This window comes from Mesoplodon densirostris, chromosome 16 (genome assembly GCF_025265405.1).
Source record: "Mesoplodon densirostris isolate mMesDen1 chromosome 16, mMesDen1 primary haplotype, whole genome shotgun sequence".
Classification (NCBI taxonomy): Eukaryota; Metazoa; Chordata; class Mammalia; order Artiodactyla; family Ziphiidae; genus Mesoplodon; species Mesoplodon densirostris.
In genome coordinates, this window is record NC_082676.1 from 3845322 (window position 1) to 3867914 (window position 22593).

General features: G+C 35.4%; 1 protein-coding gene across 1 annotated transcript in view; it reads left to right on the forward strand.

Moving 5' to 3' along the window:
• The window catches only part of SYCP2 (synaptonemal complex protein 2), a 59891-nt gene that overhangs the window by 14990 nt on the left and 22308 nt on the right, over nt 1-22593 (forward strand). The window contains 10 exon segments of the mRNA XM_060077935.1: nt 1862-1922; nt 8930-9078; nt 10260-10334; nt 10776-10922; nt 14030-14129; nt 14978-15135; nt 16938-17007; nt 17338-17395; nt 17928-18061; nt 18208-18641. Coding sequence (XP_059933918.1) covers nt 1862-1922; nt 8930-9078; nt 10260-10334; nt 10776-10922; nt 14030-14129; nt 14978-15135; nt 16938-17007; nt 17338-17395; nt 17928-18061; nt 18208-18641 — 1386 coding nt within the window.

The window sequence follows — 22593 nt, forward strand, 5'->3', positions numbered from 1 at the left end:
AGAAACTTGAGGAGGTAGAATTGAGCAGACTTGGTAGTCTGTTTGTAGTAAAAAGAGGAAGGATTAATAAAACTTGGGTAACCGGATGGATGAAGATGCTGTCACAGGAGGATCAGTTTTGTAGGGCAAGATGATGAGCTCAACTTTGGATGTTTTGATTTGGAAGTGTTTGTGGGGTATTCAGCTGAAGATATCTTGTAGGCAGTTGGATATACTGGTCTGAAGTTGAGGTGAGAGAACTGAGCTGTAAGTGGAGATTTAGAAGCTCTCTGTATATAGATGATAAATAAAACCATGGGATTTAATGAGTGTCTACATGACAGAACTGTGAAAAACACAAATATATACAGGATAGGTAGAAGAGACTCTAGCCTGAAGGATACTTGACGAATCAGCCAAAAAAGAACAAATTAAAAGGGTATCATGTTATAGAAGACAAAGGAAGGGTGTTTTATGAGTGGAAATGATGAACACTGTCAAAACACGTTAAATAAATAAAAACTGGCGATCCATGAAAGAGCAGTTTCTCTTAAGTGATGAGGATTTAAGCATTCCTGGAAAGTTGAAATATTTGTAGAGGAAGTAAAGACAAGGGAGAGAGAACAGTAGAAGCTAAAGTGAGATGTGGATTCAAGGGAGGGGTTTTTGTTAGGTACTTTAAGGATAAGAGTTTTAAAGTTGATGGCTGGGGTGACAGATTAAATAAAAAACTGAGGTCAAGAGGAGGAGAGTGTAGTAGAGGGAAAGTAGGGGGTGAAGATGAAACAAGTAGGCATAATATATCAGTAACTGTTGAAGCTGGGTATGGGCATATTTTGGATTCATTATACTATGATTTCTATTTTTTATAATCTGTTTGAAAATTTTTATAATGTAGACATTTTTTCAAAAGGAAAGCTTTGAACCAGGTGCCTCCATGTATGAGGAAGAGTCACTTTAAAGTTAGTAGATGATAACCGATAGGTATGTGTGCCAGCTGGCATGTGCCGCAAAGGAGCAAGGTTTTTACACACAGAGAAATGTGAAGCTGCTCAAAGTGTTGGGGAGAGAGGAGGAGACCAGCCCTTTCCTGCCAACCCTGAGGTTTTGAGGTCTGGGAGAATTAGCACCTTAACTGGAGAAGGCTATAATTATAATAGTAGTAGTGCCCTGAAGAGTACAGACTGGTTTCAATTAAGGCAAATAAGGGAGGGAGTTAGTGAAGAGATTGAGGACTTAGCAGAATTTCTATACAATGAGCGGTCCTTAAATAGCAAAAGAATTGGATCTATTTTCATCATAAGATTACTGAAGGTTTTAGGATCCCATCTTTTAGGAATGGTTCTAATTTTTACCATGACTTTTTTGTGTGAATTCATATTATTTTATTCACTTATACAAATTTTCAATGAAAATACTTGGAAGGGGAAAACATTTTAGGTTATTATTCACATGCATTCAGTGTTTGAATCTAAGGACAGTCATCAATTAATGAGTGGGAATTGGGGGATGAATATGATCACACAACATTTCAAAGGAAGAAATGACAGGATTTGGTAATATTTTTTAAAAGGGTATACTCTAATAAATATGAATGGCTAGTCATTCTTTGCTTTGGCTTAAGAATAGGAAACCATAAAAGTAGTCAATACTGTCATTTACTTTTAAGAATGAACAAATAGATTAAATGCAACAAGTATAATATATTATCTAGTCAATTGATGGAGCAAGACATGTGTTATATCAACCAGTTACTTAGTGATACTTATTTAAAAAAATAATAATAACCTTTATTGTTTGTATAACTTAAAATGGTGTTTAAAGGAGCCTTAAAGCAAGAATGAATTATTATTTATGATCAAAACCTGTTTTTAAATTTAAGAATCATCAGTGGGAACCAGTCACTGTGCCTGAGGAAGAAGTACAAATATACTGCATTGAAGGTATTAAACTTGTTTTTGATATCTTCTTGATTCTGCTCGAGTAGAAGTTGCCCACTCTATGGAAAAACACAATAGACTGATGAAAGCAGATCAACATTTCCATATGTTCACATTCATAAATTTGATAGTTCAATATTATCAAATTCCCTGACCCCACATTTCCCCCAATATCTTATATTTATTTCCTTCTCTATCTAGTCTAAAACCCATGATCAGTCACTTTCTTGTCAATACGTGCTGTACAAAAATCATACACCTTGGCAGACTGGCACCACTCCAAATTCAGATATCAAGACATATTTTAGTTATCTCAGTGGGCATGTAGTGGTATCTCATGATAGCTTTTATTTGCATTTTCCTAATAACCAGTGATGTTGAGCACTTTTTCATGTGCTTAATGGCTACTCATATATCTTCTTCGTGAAGTATCTGTTTAAATATTTTTTCCCTTTTTTTTTTCTTACTGGACTGTCTTTTTTATTATTAAGTTTTTGAGTTCTTATGTATCCTGGATACGAATCCTTCGACAAATATATGTTCTGTGAGTATTTTCTCCCTATCTGTATCTTGCTTACTCATTTTCTCAGTGGTGTCTTTAATGAGCAGAAGTTTTTAAATTTGAAGTCCACATGATCAGTTTTTTTTTCATGGTTATTGCTTTGTGTGACCTAAGAAATTTTGCCTACTACCAAGTCACAAGATGTTCTCCTGTTTTTCTGTAAAAACTTTATGGTTTTAGCTTTTATGTTGAGGATTATGATCCATCTCAAATTAATATTTGATTATGGTATAATATAGGAGTTAGGTTCATTTTTTCATATGGGTATACAGTTATTTCAGGACTATTTGATGAAAAGGTTTTCCTTTCCCCACTGGACTTCATTGATTCCCTTGTTGAAAATCAAATGACTGGTAGAAGTGCAGGTCTTGATGCTGTAGTCCATTCCATTGATCTGTTCCCTATGCCAGTACCACATTGTTTTAATTACTGTAGATTTATAGTGAGTCTTAAAGTGAGATAGTGTAAGTCTTCTAACACTATGGGTTTTTTTTTTTCAAGACTGTTTTGGAAATTCTAGACCTTTTGAATTTCCATGTAAATTTTAAAATTGGCTTATCAATTGCTACAAAAAGCCTGCTAGAATTACGACTGGGATTGTACTTTGATATCTGGAGAAATAACATTGTAACAATAGTTACACTTCATTGTGATGTATTATTTTATATATTATTGGAATTGGTTTGCAAAATTTAGTTAGGAATTTGGTATTTCATGTTCTAGAAGGTCTGTAGTTTTCTTTTCCTATAATGTCTGTTTTTTTTTTTTTTTTTTTTTTTTAAGTTTCAGAATCAGGGCATTGTTAGCTTCATAGGCTGAATTGGCAAGTATTCTATAGTCTTCAGTTTTCTCTAAGAGTATGTGTAGAATTGGTATTGTTTCTTCTTTAAGTACTTGGTAGTATTTACCAGTGAAGCAATCTGGGCTTGCACTTTTACTTTTCTTTGCTGAAGGCTCTTAACTACAAATTCAATTAATTTAATAGATAGAGGGTTTTTCTGGTTATCTTTTTTTTTACCTTGAGTAAACTTTGGTAATTTGTGTCTTTCAAGTAATCATGTTGTCAAATTTATTGGCATAAAGTGGTTTATAATGGTCCCATCTTATCTTTTTACTGTCTGTAGATTCTGTAGTGATGGTCCCCCTGTTGCTGCTGATACTGCTAAATTGTATCTTTTTTTCCTAATCAGTCTGAGAGTTATATCAATTTTATTGATATTCTCTAAGAGCCAGCCTTTAGTTTCATCGATTTTTCTCATTTTTCTGTTTTGATTTTCAATTTAATTGATCTGTGCTCTTATATCTGTTCTTTTCTTCTGCTTACTTTAGTTGTAATTTGCTTTCCTGTCTCTAGCGTCTCAGGGTGAAGCTGAAGTCATTGACCTGAGACCATTTTTTCTCTTTTAATATAGCCATTTAGTGCTTTAAATTCTTCCCCTAAGTACTTCCTTAGCAACATCCTACAAATTGCCGTGTGCTGTGTTTCCATTTTCATTAATTTATTCTTTTTAAATTTCTCTTTTGGTTTCTTCCTTGACCCATAGGTTTATTTAAAAGTGTTTTATTTAGTTTCTATATACTTGAGATTTCAGGGATATTTTCCTGCTACTGATTTCTAACTTAATTTCATTGTTATGAGAGAGTATACTTTGTATGATTTTTGAGAATCCTTTTCAGTTTATTGACACTTATTTTATGACCCAGAATATGGTCTCTCTTGGTGGATGGTGTGAGTGCACTTGAAGGAATGTGTATTCTGCTGTTGTTGGGTGGAGGGTTGGGTTGATAGTGTTGTCATATATCCTCCCTCATTGTCTACATCCTTGTTCTGTCACTTATTGAGGGAGGGGTATTGAAGTCACCACTAGAGCTGTGGGTTTTTTTCTATTCAGTTCTGTTATTTTTTTGCTTCAGATATTTTGAATTTCTGTTATTAGTTTTATAAACATTTAGTGGTATTATCTTTTCTTCATAAATTTATCATTATGAAATGACTCTTTTTCCTGTGGTAATATTCTTTGCTCTGCAGTCTACTTTATATTAGTATACTCTCTCCAAGTTTCTGTTGGTTAATTATAGCATGGCTTAGCTTTTCTTTATTTTTAAGTCCTTTGTGTCTGTATTTAAAGTGGGTTTCTCATAGGCATCATATCCTGATACTGGGCATCATATCAGAGACTGTCAGTGTAATTTGACAGTCTCTGCCTTTTGTGGTTTTTAATGTGATTATTGATTTGCTTTAAATTCATCATCTAGCTTTTGTTTTTTCTATGTGCCATCCCATCTGCCACGTTTCTTTTCTTTTTCTCTTTTTCTTCTTTGGTGTTAATTCATTTTCAGTGGTTTCATTGTATTTCTTTTGTTGGCTTTATATCCACCTTTTTAGTGGCTGATTCACGGTTTATTTTATACATATTTAACTTAATAGTGTGTATGTTCAAGTAATATTATACCCCTTTATGAATAGTATAAGAACCTTGTAGTAGTAAAGTTCCATTTTTGCTTTCCTGACCTTTGTGCCATTGCTGCCAATAATGCTAAACATTTTTTCGCTTCTGAATGTGTCAAAGACCTCATATTATGTGTAATGATATTTTTCTTCATGCAGCCAATTAGTTTTTAAAGAGATTTAAAAAGTGGATTAAAAATTATTTTATATTTACTCACATATTTACCATTTCCTGTTCAGCTTTCATCTGTATAGACCCAGATTTCCATCTGGTATTATTTTCCTTCTGCCTAGTATTTCTTGTCCTGCAGATATGCTGGTGATGAGTTCTTTCAGCTTTTTTATGTCAGAAAGTCTTTATTTTGTTTTTATTTTGCAAAGTATTTTTGATACATATAGAATTCTAGATTGCCTGTTGTCTTCCTTTCAGTGTACTTGAAAGAGGTTACTCTGCTTTCTCTTGGCTTGCATTGTTTCTGATGAGAAGTCTGTCACTCTCATGTTTGCTCCTTTTTGTTTAGTCTTTTATTCCCCTGGCTGATTTTAAGATTTTCTCTTTATTAATAGTTTTAAACATTTGATTATAGTGCTTTAGTGTAATTTTCTTCATATTGTTCGTTCTTGAGGTTCATTGAGCTTCCTTCTAAAGTTTTTATCCATTGTTATTCAAATATTTTTTTCTGCTCCTTCTTTTTTCTCCTCCTCTCTGGAGGCTCTGATTACATATATACTAAGCTATATGAAGTTCTCCCATAGCTCACTGATTCTCTGGGTTCTCCACCCAAACTCCAGGCTTTTATTTCCACTCTCTTTTTTCACTTCGGTAGTTTTCTATTGCCGTGTTTTGTTGCTAGTTAATACTTCTTTCTGTAGTGTGTAACCTGCTTCTGTTCTATCCTATAATGTTTATCAGGCATTATATTTTTCATCTCGGGAAGTTTGATTTGGGTCTTTTTTTAAAAATTTATTTTATTTATTTATTTTTGGCTGTGTTGGGTCTTCGTTTCTGTGCGAGGGCTTTCTCCAGTTGCAGCGAGCGGGGACCACTCTTCATCATGGTGCGCGGGCCTCTCACTGTCGCGGCCTCTCTTGTTGTGGAGCACAGGCTCCAGACGCGCAGGCTCAGTAGTTGTGGCTCACGGGCTTAGTTGCTCCACAGCATGTGGGAAGTTCATCCAACTTACTTCATGTATCAATAGTTTATAACTTTTATTCCCAGACCAGGGCTCGAACCCATGTCCCCTGCATTGGCAGGCAGATTCCCAACCACTGCGCCACCAGGGAAGCCCTTCATTTGGGTCTTTCTTAAAGATAAATTTTAAATTTTAGAATAGTTTTAGATTACAGAAAACTTGCCAGAGTAGTGTAGAAAGTTTCCATATACACCCTCACGCAGTTTCTCTTATTTTTTTTATTGTGGTAAAAATCACATAACATAAAATTTACCATCTTAACCATTTTTTAGTGTATATAGTTCAGTAGTGTTAAGTACATTCACATTATTGTGAAACAGATCTTCAGAACTTTTGTCATCTTGAGAAATTGAAACTCTATACTCATTGAACAGTTCCCCTTTTCCCCCTCCACCCAGCCCCTGGTAACCACCATTCTACTTTTTGTTTCTATGAAATTGACTGTTTTAAGTGGAATTATGCAGCATATGTCTTTTTTGTGACTGGCTTATTTCACTTAACATAATGTCCTCTCCTGTAGTTTTAACATCATACATTTTTATGGTACATTTGTCATTGCATCTTAAAAAAGTCTACTTGGATCCTATGTCTTCCTTTATCTCATTCTTTTTCCATTCATAGCCAATTTGGGGAGAATAGTTTTTACTAAATCTTTCCCTTTCTCGCTCTTCATTTCTGTTCTTTTCTACATTCTGTTTTACATCCCACTCCACCAAAATTTCCACTGAAATTTCAGATGTCAAGATAATAATTAACTCTTTCATTATCAATATCAGTATACACACTTCAGTCCTTATACTGACCCTGGTGGCACACCGCAGACTCCACAGGGATAGTGTCTTCTGTGCTCAGGACTTTTCTAGACCTCGCACTATCTCTCTTCATCTGGCTGTTCATCTGTATCTTTTAATATCCTTTGTAATAAAGTGGTGATGTAGTCTACCTATGTGGAGCAGGCAAGATCTGAATTTTTTTACATGACTGGCACTCATGGAAGTTAAAAAAACGTGTGGGCTCTGGAGATCAAGCAATAGTTCTAGTGAAAAAGAGCATCTACCGTTGCAGACTGAAGGAATGGGGAAGCAGCAACACAATAGGGTGAGGTTAGACCCTTTTACGTTCAATTTATAGGAGTACATAAAATACAGGTTCCATGGACAATTAAGTGTTCGAATGGCTTTGCAGGAGAAAACATATTATTGTATTCATTTAAGAACAGTATACTGGAATCCTACAGAAATATCTAGATAACATTATAAGATCCAAATATGTTGATATCTATGAATACTTGGATTTTATAGGAAGCAACAAAATAGGAAGTTTTCTGGTATTTCGTAATATTGCTAACTAAAAAGCAAGCCACGATATAGTCTAGGCAGTCAAAGCAAATATCAGAAATTTCAACAAAGTCAGCAATAAAATATAACAAATATCAACAAATTCTTATGTAGATAGTCATGACATGTGGAGAATGCTTTGTAGGAAAAGGTACAAAGCATTCAGCAAAATAATAAATTGGAAGTAATTCTAATACTATGCTCATGCAAGCAGTGAAGCAAATACTGCATTTACTCTAAGTTCTCAGCAAGCTGCAGAAAAAAATTCAAATGCATATCAGAGGGATATAACAATAAACAAAAATATTCATAAAGATTATAAGTGTTCTAATCTTCATCATCAAAATCGGAAACATTATCATTTTCAACGTCACCTGATCTTTCATCTCTAAAGCCTGAACACTTTTACTGTTGAGACTTGTGACTGTTTTTTTCTTTCAAAAAATAAAATAAAAACTACCAGCATTTTGGATTAGAAACTGCGTTACCACTATCTTCAGGCAACTAATACTTCTTAGTACCATCAAAGGACATCACAGAGGAAGTTTTACGACCATATAGCTGCAAAAGCAAATAAGACATTTTCTGCTTCGGCAAGCCTCATAAGGATCAAAGAGTTTTATAGCCAATAGGGACATTTGTCCTTTAGGGTAGAGCATGGAATGGCCAGCGGAGCTTTTCCTAATGCAGACACAAAGTTTTGTCCTTGGTGTGGTCCTTCTCCCTCAGGATATTTTCCTCTTGCCCAAAAGCAAACACTGGGGGCAGGTGTGGATACTTCTCAGTCAGCAACAGGAGCACCACCAGAGGTAGGACAGGACCATAGTGGCCTTCGGTCCATAATACAGGCACATTAATTGGGTGCCAGGTAGTTTTCTGTAACTTTTTGGAGGAAGGGAGGTGAATACTTCATATAAAATGGCACTTAACAGTATTTTCACTGGATTGGTGAATTTATTGAGGATTAGCACTGTATCCTTCCTTCACAATATCCTTGTACTCAAGTGTTTATCAAACGTTCATTGTCAACACGTTTGTAACTGTGGATTTCATAGAAATGTCTGAATAGATGCTTATGCCTAGGAATAGTTATGGAATTAAAGTTATTTGCTTTTTTGCCTGTTTTAAACTAAGAAAATAGTTTTCTCAGATGTGTTCAAAGAATATTTATTAAGAACCTGTTAGTGTCCAGAATGTACTCAGGGCTTTAGTTCGTTAATTATTGTATTACCTTGTAATTTATAGATCAGGAAGCTGAGACTTTGAAAAATAAACTGAATTGTTGATTTGTTTACGGAAGTAGTTAGTACCAGAATTGATTAATTTAAATACTTTTAAATCCTAAAAGTTAATTTTATTTCAGTTAATTTTAATTGGTATGCTGCATGCTTTTCTTATTTATAGTATACCTATAGAGTGGTATCATAGGAATGAATGTAAACTAATCAGTGTGATTCATTTGTGTACAGTGAGAGAATCGAAGAAGCTACTGAATATAATTCTGAAAAATAAAGTAAAAATTAGTAAAAGAGAAGGGAAAAAATTGCTTTTGTATTTTGATGCATCGTTAGAAATCACTAATGTGACACAAAAAATTTTTGGTGCAGATAAGTATAGGGTAAGTTAAACTCTTTTTAATAAACATTTATTTTCATAATTCTGGAAACTTTCAGTTATTTGGGACTAAGTTTCATTGATTTTTTCACCTACAATTCTTTATAAAATAACATGTAGATTTTTAGTCCTTTAAATTTGTATTGTGGAATGGCCATCAGATTGTTAGCCATACCCTTTCAGATACCGATTAGAAAGAATCTCAGATGACAGAATTAGCAGAAGCTACTCAAAACATTTAATGAATTTCTGTGAGGTGTTTAAAAAGTGAAATGAAACAAAGACTTGTTTTCAAGATATTAAACATTGTGAGAATTATAGAATGTGCCTCAGAAGAAGTAAGTGGCATATAGAAAATGAAGTATAGATGTTGAAGAAAGAATGCACATTAAGAGTCAGATTTGAAGGAAAGGCTATGGAGGTGGGCCTTGAAATGGCCTTTGAAGTTAATGAATGAAATTTAGATAAGATGCTTTCCAGGACTGTGGAAGACGATATGAGTCGGATATTGTTTAACTGGGAATCAAGGTGGCAATTCATGTTATGTTTAGGGAGATGTTCAGTTGACAAGCTTGGATGGTCCATGTCTTAGTTTGTTCAGGCTACTGTAACAAAAATACCATAGACTGGGTGGCCTAAACAACAAACGTTTTTTTCTCATAGTTCTGGAGGCTGTGAGTCAGATCAGGGCGCCAGCAGACTCAGTGTCTGGTGAGGGCCTGTTTCCTGGTTCATCGATGGCCATCTTTTCATGGTGTCCTTACATGGTGGAAGGGGTGAGGGATTTCTCTGGGGTCTGTTTTATAAGAGCACTAATTCCACTCATAAGGGCTCTGCCCTCACGACCTTAGCAACCCCCAAAGGCCTCCACTCCTAATACCATTCTTGGGGACTACGTTTCAACATATGAATTGTGGGGGAAAAATTCAGTCTATAGCGTGCAAAAGATTTATGGTGAAGAATAGCAGATAATATGCTTGTGAGGAACCCTTACCAAAATAGCAGGCTAAGACCGTGGTTACTGGGGACTCATTGAATTATTCTGAAAAGAGTATTTATATGTATAAATAATAATGATTTAAGATAATTTGGCAATTTTGGAAGGAAACAGGTATAGGAAATAATTGTATTAAAATGGAAAGAACTGGGAGAAAATGACATCCCTTTGCATTAATTTTACTTTAGGAATTTACCAGAAAACGAGGCACTTCGGTTGCCAAAACATCTGTGCATATTCTTTTTGATGCAAGTGGATCACAGGTATGTGTCTCACTTACTTGATTTTTACCACTGGGCTAAGCTTAACCCTAAATAATGATAGCACAGTAATAAAGTTCATCTTGGAGGGTGAATATCTAAAAAATAAATTGTCTCAACATAGTGCCCCAATAAGATGTATATACTTTTTAAACATATTAATAATCATTTATTTCAGTACAGAAGGTAGATTGTTATTAATACCAGTTTTGGTAACTTTAAATAAAAATCAGAAGTACATGTTCTTCCACTAATGCCACAGCCTGTTTTATGTCTATTAACATTTGAAAAAGGACTAAAAATTATAACAGTACGTAGATATAAGACAAAAAGAATTGACCTTTTGAGTGTGAGATGAATGAGCGCTTCACGAAGACATCCAGTGATTTTTGAGAACTTCCCGTGGTTTGCAGTTTTAAACACTTTTTCCTTATTCTCCCACAGATTCTAGTCCCAGAAAGTCAAATCTCACCAGTCGAAGAAGAACTTGTTAGTTTGAAAGAAAAAGCTAACCCCCAAGAGGAATTTGCTAAACCTCCAAAATATATCAAAAACAGTAATCAAGGGGACAGAAAAAATAGTCAGCCTGAGGTATATATGGCATCAAAATAGTCATTTATAAAATAGCATAGGTGAAATCATTGCTATATATAATTACAGAAAAAAGCATCTAGAATTCATATGTTCATCAGTAACATTTCAGAGTATTTCCCCTGCCTTTTACAAATGCAAACAAAAAATAAAGTGTTTCAGCAGATTGTGTTTATATGTAAGGTTTAGGGATTTAGGACAAGGTATACTATACACTTGTAAGTTTCAAATTAGAGATATATAGGAAAGTAACTACCACTTTTTGCATTTATCCTTTCTGTTCTGTCTCTGCACTGGCCAAAACAAATTTATAATGTAATGTTCTGTTTACTGGCATGAGGAAAGAAAGCAAAATACTGGATTCTTTCTCCTCCTCCTCCTGCTCCATTGAGGATCTCCTCTAGGCCGCATGTGATAGAACCATTTCTCAGCCCCCTTCTCCACATCCTGCTGTGACACTTGACATTGCTAACAGCCCTCTCTTTCTTTTCTTTTTTTTTTTTCTTTTTTTTTTTTCGTGGTACGCGGGCCTCTCACTGTTGTGGCCTCTCCTGTTGTGGAGCACAGGCTCCGGACGCGCAGGCTCAGCGGCCATGGCTCACGGGCCTAGCCACTCCGCGGCATGTGGGATCTTCCCAGCCCGGGGCACGAACCCGTGTCCCCTGCATCGGCAGGCGGACTCTCAACCACTGCGCCACCAGGGAAGCCCAGCCCTCTCTTTCTTAATGTCTTCTCCTTTGTCTTCTATGTTAGCATTTTAATTCTCTTTTTACTTCTGTTACTACATCAGAGATACTTTCTCTCAGTGTCTCCTAAATGTAGGTTTGCTCTAAAAGCTTGATACCCAGCTTTCTGAACATCTCTATGCCTTCTCCCTTAGAGAGCTTCCTTCCTGTGCATAATTTAAGCTCTTAAAATGTACCAGGCTTCTGTTCAAGTTCTATAGCTACGTCTCCACTTACTCTTTTAATATTTCCCTTGGTTGTGTCTCTTCAAGCCCTTTCCTAAAGTCTACCTCAAACTCTTTATCTTTTGCCTCAAGTTTGCATCTGCCTCCATACTTCAGTAATGTTACCATTCATTTTTCTGATGATATCCTTGATTCCAAACTCTTCTCCCCCCATACCTAGATAGAACCAAGGTGCTAGTGATTGTTCTTTCATAGTATCTCTCACATCATTTCCTCCTTATTATTCCCTTTACCGTTACTCATTTTAGCATACCTAGGTTCTACAGTAACCTTCTAATAGTGTCTTTGACACTATTGCTCCATTTTGTGAGCTACCCTGTGTCGTACACCACTGATTTTTCTTAATACCAGTATCCTCATAGCATTCTTCTGCTTAGAAAGCCTTGTCATCTCTGTATTTATCCCATTAAATCTAAGTTTTGACTTAGTTTGAAGACATTCTGTAATATTACTCTATCAAAATACCTTCCACTTTAGTATGGTCAGTTGCTTTACTGTCTCCTATTTTATGGCATGCTCATTCTTGCCTCTGTTCTTTCATTCATGCTGCTTTTACCTCTGCTTATCTAAAGTGTACTTACATTTGTAAATCTTTGTTCATTTTTACTTTTTTTTTTTTTTTTTTTTTGTGTGTGTGTGGTATGCAGGCCTCTCACTGTTGTGGCCTCTCCCGTTGCGGAGCACAGGCTCCGGACGCGCAGGCCCAGCGGCCATGGCTCACGGGCCCAGCTGCTCCGCGGCATGTGGGATCCTCCCAGACCGGGGCACGAACCCGCATCCCCTGCATCGGCAGGCGGACTCTCAACCACTGCGCCACCAGGGAGGCCCATTTTTACTTTCTCAATGGAGCTTTTCCAGATTATTTGTTTTTACTAATCTCTCACCTTTAGGCAACTATAACTCTCACAGACTCTTCCATACATTGTGTTACTATTTTTCCCTGTAGTCTGTGTCCTTCATTAAATTAAAAGTATCATTTTTGTCAACTGTAGTTCCCTCAGATGATTAGATTATAGAAGCCTTTTTTTTTGTCTTTATATCAGAATCATAACTTGAGTACTTAATAAAAATGCAGATTCTTAGAGCCCCCCCCCCACCTTAAACCTACTGAATCATAACGCAAACTCTGGAAGAGATCTTAACCACACTAAAGTTTGAAAAACATTGCACTGTTGTTAAATACCCACTGTGTTTTCAATAAGGACTAACTGTTTGAAGCATTTATGTGAATATGTAACTTTTTGGATCTCATTCATTATATACCACTAGAACTGTAATTTCTTTAAGAAGAATCTGCTGATTCAGTAGCTTCTTTTCTGGTTAATCTTAGAATTCACTTTTCTCCTGTCCTTCCCCACCTTTCCTCCATTGCCCCATATACATACCTACTCAAAACTCCATCAATATTTTTTTCTCTGTCTTAGAGGCAAGTGCCTTTTTCAAAACAGCTGTCTTCTCCCTCTTTATGGTTTGTCATCATGTACTCCTTTGTATGGCATCCTCTGGAACCTCCTGTCCCCTGTAGTCCCTCCTCTGCTTATCTACTTCTGTTGCTCTTATCAGTCATTCTAGGCTAAAGTTAGAAAATGCACATCTTTTTTGGAACACTAGCTTGTGTGCCACTGAGTCTCTGAACTCCTGTAGCTGCATTTTACTCTAAAGGCAGTTTAGTCTTCACAGAATATTAATACAATTTTTTAAATGTGTGAAAGTTTTGAAGAAGGCTTAATGTTATGAAAACTTTCACAAACAAGTTTACATAAATAGGTGTTCCAAACATTATCCTTATGAAATACAATAGGAAATCGTGAGCCAATGGTTAACTAGATAAACTGAGTGTCAATAAAATATTTTCAGCTAATATATAAAGGTACTATACTTCTAAGTCTGGATATTCTTTAAATATTCTTTAAAACAACATCCTTTACTTGTTTTGGCTATCTGTTCAATACCAAACATTAGGATAAAATCCTTCAAGTCAGGCTAAACTACAGATATTTCTGGATATCATATTGTTTATAAAATACCATATGTCTTTTGTGTGTAGTCAAGGTGACATGTGAATAAAATTATAGGATATTTAATTTCAAAAGAGAATGTATATTTACTCTGGGTTTTTTTTTTCTCATGGTTTAAGATAATTACTCCTAGCAAAAGAAAAATGTCTGAAGCATCAATGATTGTTCCTGGCACAGATAGATACACTGTGAGAAGTCCAGTACTTTTAGTCAATACATGTAAGTTTTATTGTCTTTGAAGATTCCTAACAAGTATTATTGTTTTAAGCTGACATTTTTAAAATTCAAGAGTATTCTGGACCTAATTTATCTAGAGGATAATTTGGGGATATAAAAATTAATAAAATATGAACCACAAATGTCTTCTCTCAAAAAATTACAAATGTCTGAGAAGTTTAATGGGTATCCATATAAACATTATTCAGAATATTAATATCCAGCATTAATAATTTGTTGTAATTTTAAGTAGGAGCCAGCATAACATAGTGGATAAAACATTAAATTAATCAGGTTGCTTGGGCTTGTTTCCCCACTCCTGGGTATGTACTTTGTAGCTAAGTTTAGAACCAGTTTCCTTTCTATGAAATGGGACTAAAGTGTCTAACCTCATCAAATTGTTTAAAGGATTAAATAAAAATTATTCATTAAACAAGAAATGTTGTGAAACATTTAGACAGTGCCTGGTACATACTAACAGCTAAATAAAAATTTTAAAATAATCTGATACTGTGTACTAGTTGCTATAAACAGTATTATTTAATCTTTATGATAATTTAATAGTGACCTTCTGTTCCCAAAATCTGATTGCCTACTGGGAAATTATCTAATATTTGACAAACTTCTCAAACTTAACAGGTCCAAAATAAATTCATCTTTCCACCCTCCCTGCCAGTTTTTCTCCATTTCTTACCTTGGAATATGGCGTCCATATCCAGTTACTCATCTAAATCAGAAACCTGGGACCCATCTTAGAATCCCCTTTTTTAATCTTCCTCAGAAAAAAGTATCTCAGTGAGAACAACATAGAAAATCCTACAAATATAGCAGTCCTTTGTCCTCCTTTTTAGCAACACTACGAAGAAGAAGAATTAAACCACCACTGCAAATGACGAGTTCTACAGGAAAACCTGGTGCTTCTAAAACATTGGAAAATGGAGTGGATAATGCTGTATCACTTAAATCTAGACCATCTGAAGAAAGAAATAGAGGAGATAATACAGACAAAGTAACTTTGCTTTGAAAGCATTTTTAAATAAATTTTTATCAAGTTATTGTAGAAATGCATAATTGAGCTAACTACCTTTTCAAGCAGTGAGTGTCTCACTTTTCCTACAGTATTGCTTTTTAAATTTTTTTAGATATCATTTATTGTCCTTGAAAGTAAGGTCTTATCAGTCATTTACTATGCTAACAAAATAAAATTTAGAAATATTCAGTGTAACTGATTTATGCCTTCACTAGGAGAAATGGACTTGCCGTCATTCTTTGGTTTATTATACAAATTAGTGTCTGCTGTGGGGAAGGTTCTGGTTTAGAAATAAAAGACACAAGTGGAATCTGTCTTTTAGTATCTCAAAGTCTAGCATGGGAATTAGACAAATTAATAAGATGATTATAATATTGTATGTGTTCTCAGATGTACATACAGGATGCAGTAGAAAACTAGTAGAGGGGCAGGTGCCTAATCCCAGAGCTGGAGGGGAAGCTGAAGATCAGGAGATGCTCTTTTAGGAGATGGAGAAGAGTTGATTTTTGAAGGGTCAATAAAGGTTATTAGTCACATGGACATCGAGGAGGGCATTCTTTCCAGGAAGTTGAAGGGGGGACAGAGCAGGGAATGGATGAGAGAAAGTTGTGTCTTGGAGAAATAGGCAATCAGAGATACAGATACGTTTGTAGATGAGGAGGAACACCTGAAAGCTTTTGTTTTCTCTGAAGTGTGAGCATGGTGAGCTTCTCTTGGGGACAGAGCCTTGAAGTAGAGGGCTCAGAGGCACACTGAGGTTTGGAATAACTACTGAGAGAGAGTGGAGAGGGGGAAGAATGAGCACAAGTGTTAGGCAGTGTTGAGGGCCCCGTGCAGATTTAAGACTATGAAGCTTACCATGGCGTTAGTTCAGAAGTAAGTATAATTTCCTCAAATAAAGCTTAGCAGCCTTGGTGTTACAGTAAAAAAAAAAAAAAGAAAGATGGTGGATGTAAAAAAAATTTTAATGGTTATGTGGCCGAAAGGTAAAGGGTGCAAGAGTTGAAGATACTAGGAAAAAATAGTCAAAGTAATGGTTCAAATTGTCTAGCTAAGCGTTTCTTAATAGGGGCAGCATTGTTTAGCTGTGCAGTGTGGTTCTGAATGTTGTAGGATGAGAAGTGTCCTAGGCCTGTGCTTACTTATTGTCAGGAGAGCCCTTCTGTCATTGTGACAACAAAAAACACACCTGTACATTTTCATACTGCTCCTCCCCCAGTAGGGAAGACAGCCAGGATGAGGCAAAATATCTTAGTTAGAGGGTATATTTTTCTGAGAGTGACGGCAGATTTTTATTTGGTCCGGGCAGGTATGTATCTGTGGCTGTGGAAAGAGGGAAGCTTGCTACAGTCAAGAAGTTACTTGTGCAGTGGCCAAAACTTTATAAAATAAGTTAATACTTCATAATTTACAGTTCATATGTATGTTAGTGAAAAGACAGAATAGATGCAGGCTATGAGATCAATAGCAAGAGAAGATAATGCCATGGAGGTGCTAGAAATTCTCAGAGAGGAAAATTGAATTATTTTTCTAGCTGTGGCTGAGATCAGAAAATTTGTAGGATCTTCTGCCTCCTTATCTGCAATGAAAGTTACTTTCTTATGTTTTAGGATAGGCAATATTCTAGAATGGGCATAATCGTTATGAAATAAATAGAAATACTATCCAACTTTTAATAGTAAGGCAAAAAAGTTTTAAACTTTAATACTCTGACTTTTAAAAGTTGTTTTCACATAATGCCTTGATTCAAATTTATATTAAAATTTCTCCCCTGTTTATAGCATATCGAAACTGCTGAAGTTAGAGAAAAGACAGAAAATAAGGACGTTGAATTCCCAAACCAAAATTTTAGTAAGTAATCTTTGGTTTAATTTTAGTCATTCTTTACACACACACGCACACACGTGCGCACACACACACACACTCTCTCTCTCTCTCTCTCTCTCTCTACTTCCCTTTCATTTATTTGAAAAAAAGATTTATAATGAATACATTCAGCTTTATGAAAAGAACTTAGAGGTTACAAGCCTTGGTTCCCAAGAAGTTTGGGTCTGGGAGGGGGAAGATGAGATCAATCAATCTTTCCATCCCAATATGTGAACTTTGATCAAATTCTAGCTTTCATTTTACCCTGCCAACTGCATGAAAAAATGAAAATACCATAATTTTTGTTTTATTTAGGTGAACTCCAGGAAATTGTTCCTGATTCACAGGCAGTGGGAAAAATAGATAAACCTGTGTAAGTATGAGAAAACCCATCAAATCATTTAGCCTATAATAATGTTACTTTTAGATGAGTGTAACAGATTTAAAGGACAAGGCCTTTATATTCTTAGAATGGTAGTATTGGTTATAGAATTTATCATCTTTCAAGTATTATTATGATCGTACAATGGGGAATAGCCTATATGTTTCTTCAACCAACATAACTTCTCAAATTGAGAGACTTAAAATGAATGAGATTTTTAAAACAATAAAGTATGAATGTGAAGAAAATTAACCAAGTTTAGATATACATGAAGATGTGTAAGATATGTGAGATGTATTTAGGTAGATACCAAAATAGTAGCAATAATGGAACTTTTAAAATAATATTCTTTAATCTTGATCAGTTATGTGGTAAATTTTAACTTTCATCAGGACTTATGAAAATATTTTCATACTTGACTGTTAAACTTCTGTCAATAAACATTGACTAAATAAAAAGAATCAAGGCCTTATATCAGTCATAGGCTAATGTTTTGTGATAAGCAAATGAATTTATTTTGCAGGTTACCTGGTGTTTTAGACAACACCTGTGGAAATAGAATGCACTTCAAACAGGCATGTTGGACACCTGTAACAGATATTAATCTGTGTAATAACCAAAGAGCAAGTACTTCATCAGGAGACACATTTAATCAAGGTGAAACACAGTTTTCTCTGTATATAAAATAGTTGTTCAAGGAAATACTCATTTCTTGAAATGTCTTAAATATTTTAGTTTTAACAAATTTTGTATATGATCAGTTTATACATTTAATAAGGATTAATTTCTCATTTTCCCACTAGATGTTGTTATCAACAAAAAACTTACTAAACAAAAATCATCCTCTTCAATATCAGATGATAATTCACAGGAAATGGGAAAGGTGCAGTATGGGAAAGAAATAATGCAGCATAACAAAATACATAAAGCAGAAGTAGAAGTTTGCAAAAGAAACAAACAACAACAACTAAATCATTCTAAACATTTGGAGGAGAAAAATATTGAAGATACAAAGCAGAGTGATTGGCATATTGAATCTGAAGCTACTTTTAAATCAGTTCTAAATAAGACAGTTGAAGAATCTGTGATCTGTAGGAAGAAATACATGCTGTCAAAAGATGTGAATACTGCTATCTGTGATAAAAGCCCTTCTAGAAAAAATGCAGAAAGTCATAGAAAATCAGGGAAAAGATTGACATCTGAATTTAATTCCCGGGATTTGAAACAAAAAAAAATGGTGAGCTTTCAGTGTGTTTTATTTCTGCACACCCATAATATGCCTACCTAATAACATAAAGTGAAAGAAGCTTGATTAATTGCTACAAATTTAGTGTTCGTAATACCCTGTCTTTTTTTAATTGAAGTATCATTGATTTACAATATTACATTAGTTTCAGGTGTATAACATAGTGATTCAATATTTTTATAGATTATACTTCATTTAAAGTCATTACAAAATAATGGATGTATTTCTCTATGCTGTGCGATTTACCCTTGTTGCTTATTATCTATTTCATATTTAGTAGTTTGCATCTCTTAATCCCATACCCCTATCTTGCCCCTTTCCTCTTCCCTCTCCCCACTGGTAACCACTAGTAATACCATGTTCTTTAATTCAAGCTTAGACTCTGAGAGTGCATGCCTCCTGAACCCCTTTCTGACCTCTCCCCAGTCCCAGCCCTGATAGAACCCATGTGCCTGCTGGCACATAGCTGGCATGAAAATAGGTGTAGCATGAATGAACCCTGCAGTTCGTTGTCTCCTCTTGTTGGGTCTCTCCCACTCTGTCCCTCAGATTCTTCTGAACATGCATATAGAACTGTCTGTGCCTCTCTTATGGTGCTTACCTTTCTTTTTTAATAAAAGGTTATTTTGTGTGGTCTTTCCCCCTGTTTTAACCTATTAGAGTCTAAAGACTGTGTTTTATTCAACGTTTGTTTTCCTGCATGGCCTAGCACAGCTTTGCACATAGTAGCATCTGAAACATTTCTTGGATTATTGCCTTAAAGTTTGACAAGGTTTTTCAAGAAAGTATGTAAGTGGGGTGGAGGAGACTTATCTTCTATTGTAAATGTTGCTTGTCCTCATTGGAGACTCCACTTCTTCAAATTAATCATCTGTAGAACATCTCCAGGAGAGTTTTAGCTAGTTTGCACCATACTTTGAGACTGAAAGTTTACTTTTGTGTGTGTGTGTGTGTGTGTGTGTGTGTGTGTGTGTGGTACGCGGGCCTCTCCCTGTTGTGGCCTCTCCTGTTGTGGAGCACAGGCTCCAGACGCGCAGGCTCAGCGGCCATGGCTCGCCGGCCCAGCCGCTCCGCGGCATGTGGGATCTTCCCGGACCGGGGCATGAACCCGTGTCCCCTGCATCGGCAGGCGGACTCTCAGCCACTGCGCCACCAGGGAAGCCCTGAAAGTTTACTTTTTGTAGCAGTTAAAGTTATAAACTTTTTCTTTGGTCATTGCTACCAAGATGCAGATTAAGAAAATTTTCTAATCAGAATACATTTCCACTGCCAGTAATGCAATCGCTTTTGTACTATGCCTTAAAAGACCCAGGTTGTACAGGCCTTCATTTATCTTCCAGAGTATTACTAATACCTGGGTGGCCACATTTCTAGAGTCAGTGTAAAATGTTCATATATTGGAGCATCTTAGTGTGCAAGTGAAATATTTAATAGCCAATTTTGTAGTTGTTGTATATAATTAGATATTATTTCATTTGTCGTGACCAGACTATTCTTTATTTTGTTTTTAACCTGCAATTCCCTTGTTCTGCCTCATTTGGCTACTTTCATTTTTAACCAAATCCTTTTGGGTCACTTTCTTCTTGATTCTCAGTACGCTATTCTCTCTTCTTTGTAGTCTTAGCTGCTATTTAGTTCCTTCAGACCCAGTGGAAGTAAGTTTCTTTTTGTCTGAATGCTGATCTGTCCTTCAATTTTAATTTTAAACTGTTTTCTTTGGAATTTAGAATCATTCCACAGAATTTTTCTGATCTAGTCATTTTTTTCCTGGGAGCACAGAAACTTGATCTTTTCTAAACTGTGCTTTTTTTTTTTTTTTTAAATCAACTTCCCGTTTTCAGAAGTTCTCTTTGCTCTTTCATAGCGTCACTCTCTTTATTACTGTGCAGCATTTCCTGCCACTCTCATTCATGGGTGACTCTCATCTAAGGTAGTCATCTGTCTGATCATGTCTTTCTATTCACTGGATAAACCCAGAGAAATAGAACCTCTGTAGTTCAGTAGTACAGATTTCCCACATTGGCTTTAATTATGTCAGAGTTCTTAATAATATTATATTATTATACACTGTTTTAGGGGAGGTTTGTTTTTGCTACGTTTTTATCAAGGCAGGTATACCCTGTCTTCTGGTAATCTCAAGAAGGGATAGTAAGTAATAACTTATTATCTATTATATATAAAAACATATGAACTTAAAAATGGTTAAAATAATAGGTTTTATGTCATGTTATGTTTATATTATATTTTACCATAATTTAAAAAACCCATATGCGTGATGCCCAGAAAAAAAATAAAACTAAAAGCAAGAGAACTCATATCTTTAAGAGTGTTGTTCAAGTTTTCTTTTAACAAGATAATCTAAAATTATGCAGATAATATTCCTACATTGTAGTCTTTCCATTAAAAAATTAATAGAATTTTTTAGAGCAGTTTCAGGTATACAGCTATACAGAGTTCCCATATACCCCTTCACTCCACCCCAGTTTCCCCTGTCATTAACATCTTATGCTAGTAGATTTGTCACAAATGATGAGCCAGTAGTGAAACATTATTAACTGAAGTCCATAGTTTACATTATAGTTCACTCTTGGCTTTCTGTATTCCATGTTTTTTTGACAGATGTATAACAACAGATATTGACCCTTAGAGTATCATGCATAATAGTTTCACTGCCCTGAAATTCCCCTGTGCTCCATCCCTCCCTTGTTTCCTCCCTCCCCCGCCAAACTCCAGGCAATCACTGATCTTTTTACTGTCTCCATAATTTTGCCTTTTCCAGAATGCCACAGAGTTGGAATCATATAGTATGTCATCTTTTCAGATTAGTTTCTTTCACTTAGCAATATGCATTGAATGTTCCTCCGTGTGTTTTTATGGTTTGATAGCTCTTTTTTTTTTTTTAATGCTGAATCCATTGTATGGACATACCAAGATTTGTTTATCCATTTACCTGTTGAAGGACATCTTGGTTGCTTCCATGTTTTGACAATTACAAATAATGCTTCTATAAACATTCGTGTGCAGGTTTTGTGTGGACATAAACTTTCAACTCAGTTGGGAAAATACCAAGGAGCATGATTGCTGGGTCATATGGTAAGATTATGTTTAGCTTTGTAAGAAACTGCCTGTCTTCCAAAAGTGGAAAAAATGGCTGTACCATTTTTGCATTTCAGCAGCAATGAGTAAGAGAGTTCCGGTTGATCTACATCCTTGCCAGTATTCGATATTGTTTATGTTTTGGATTTTAGCCATTCTTACAGGTGCTTGGTGGTATCTCGTTGTTTTAATTTGCACTTCCCTAATGACAAGATGTTGAGCATCTTTTCATATTTTTATTTACCATCTGTATATCTTCTTTGTTGAGTTGTCTCTTCAGATCTTTTGCCCAATTTTAATTGGGTTGCTTCCTAATTGGTGAGTTTAACAGTTCTTTGTGTATTTTAGATACAAGTTCTTTATCAGGTATGTATTTTACAAATATTTTCTCCCAATCTGTGGTCTGTCTTTTCATTCTGTAAACAGTTGTTTTTTGCAGAGCAGAAATTTTTAATTTTAATGAAGTCCTACTTACCAGTTTTTTCTCTCATGGATTGTGCTTTTGGTGTAGTACCTAAAAAGGTATTCCAAACCCAAGGTCACCTAGATTTTCCCCTATTTCTCCTATGTCGTCTTCTAGGAGTTTTATAGCTTGCACTTTACATTCAGGTCTATTATCCATTTTGAGTTAATTTTCATGAAGGGTATAAAGTCTGTGTCTAGATTCTTTTTTTTGGCATGGTGATGTTCCAGCACCATTTGTTGAAAAGACTAACTTTTCTCCACTGTACTGCCTTTTGTTCCTTTGTCAAAGATCAGCTAATTGTATTTATGTGGGCCTCTTTCTGGGCTCTCTGTTTTTTCCATTATTCTATTTGTCTGTTCCTTCACCAATACCACACTACAT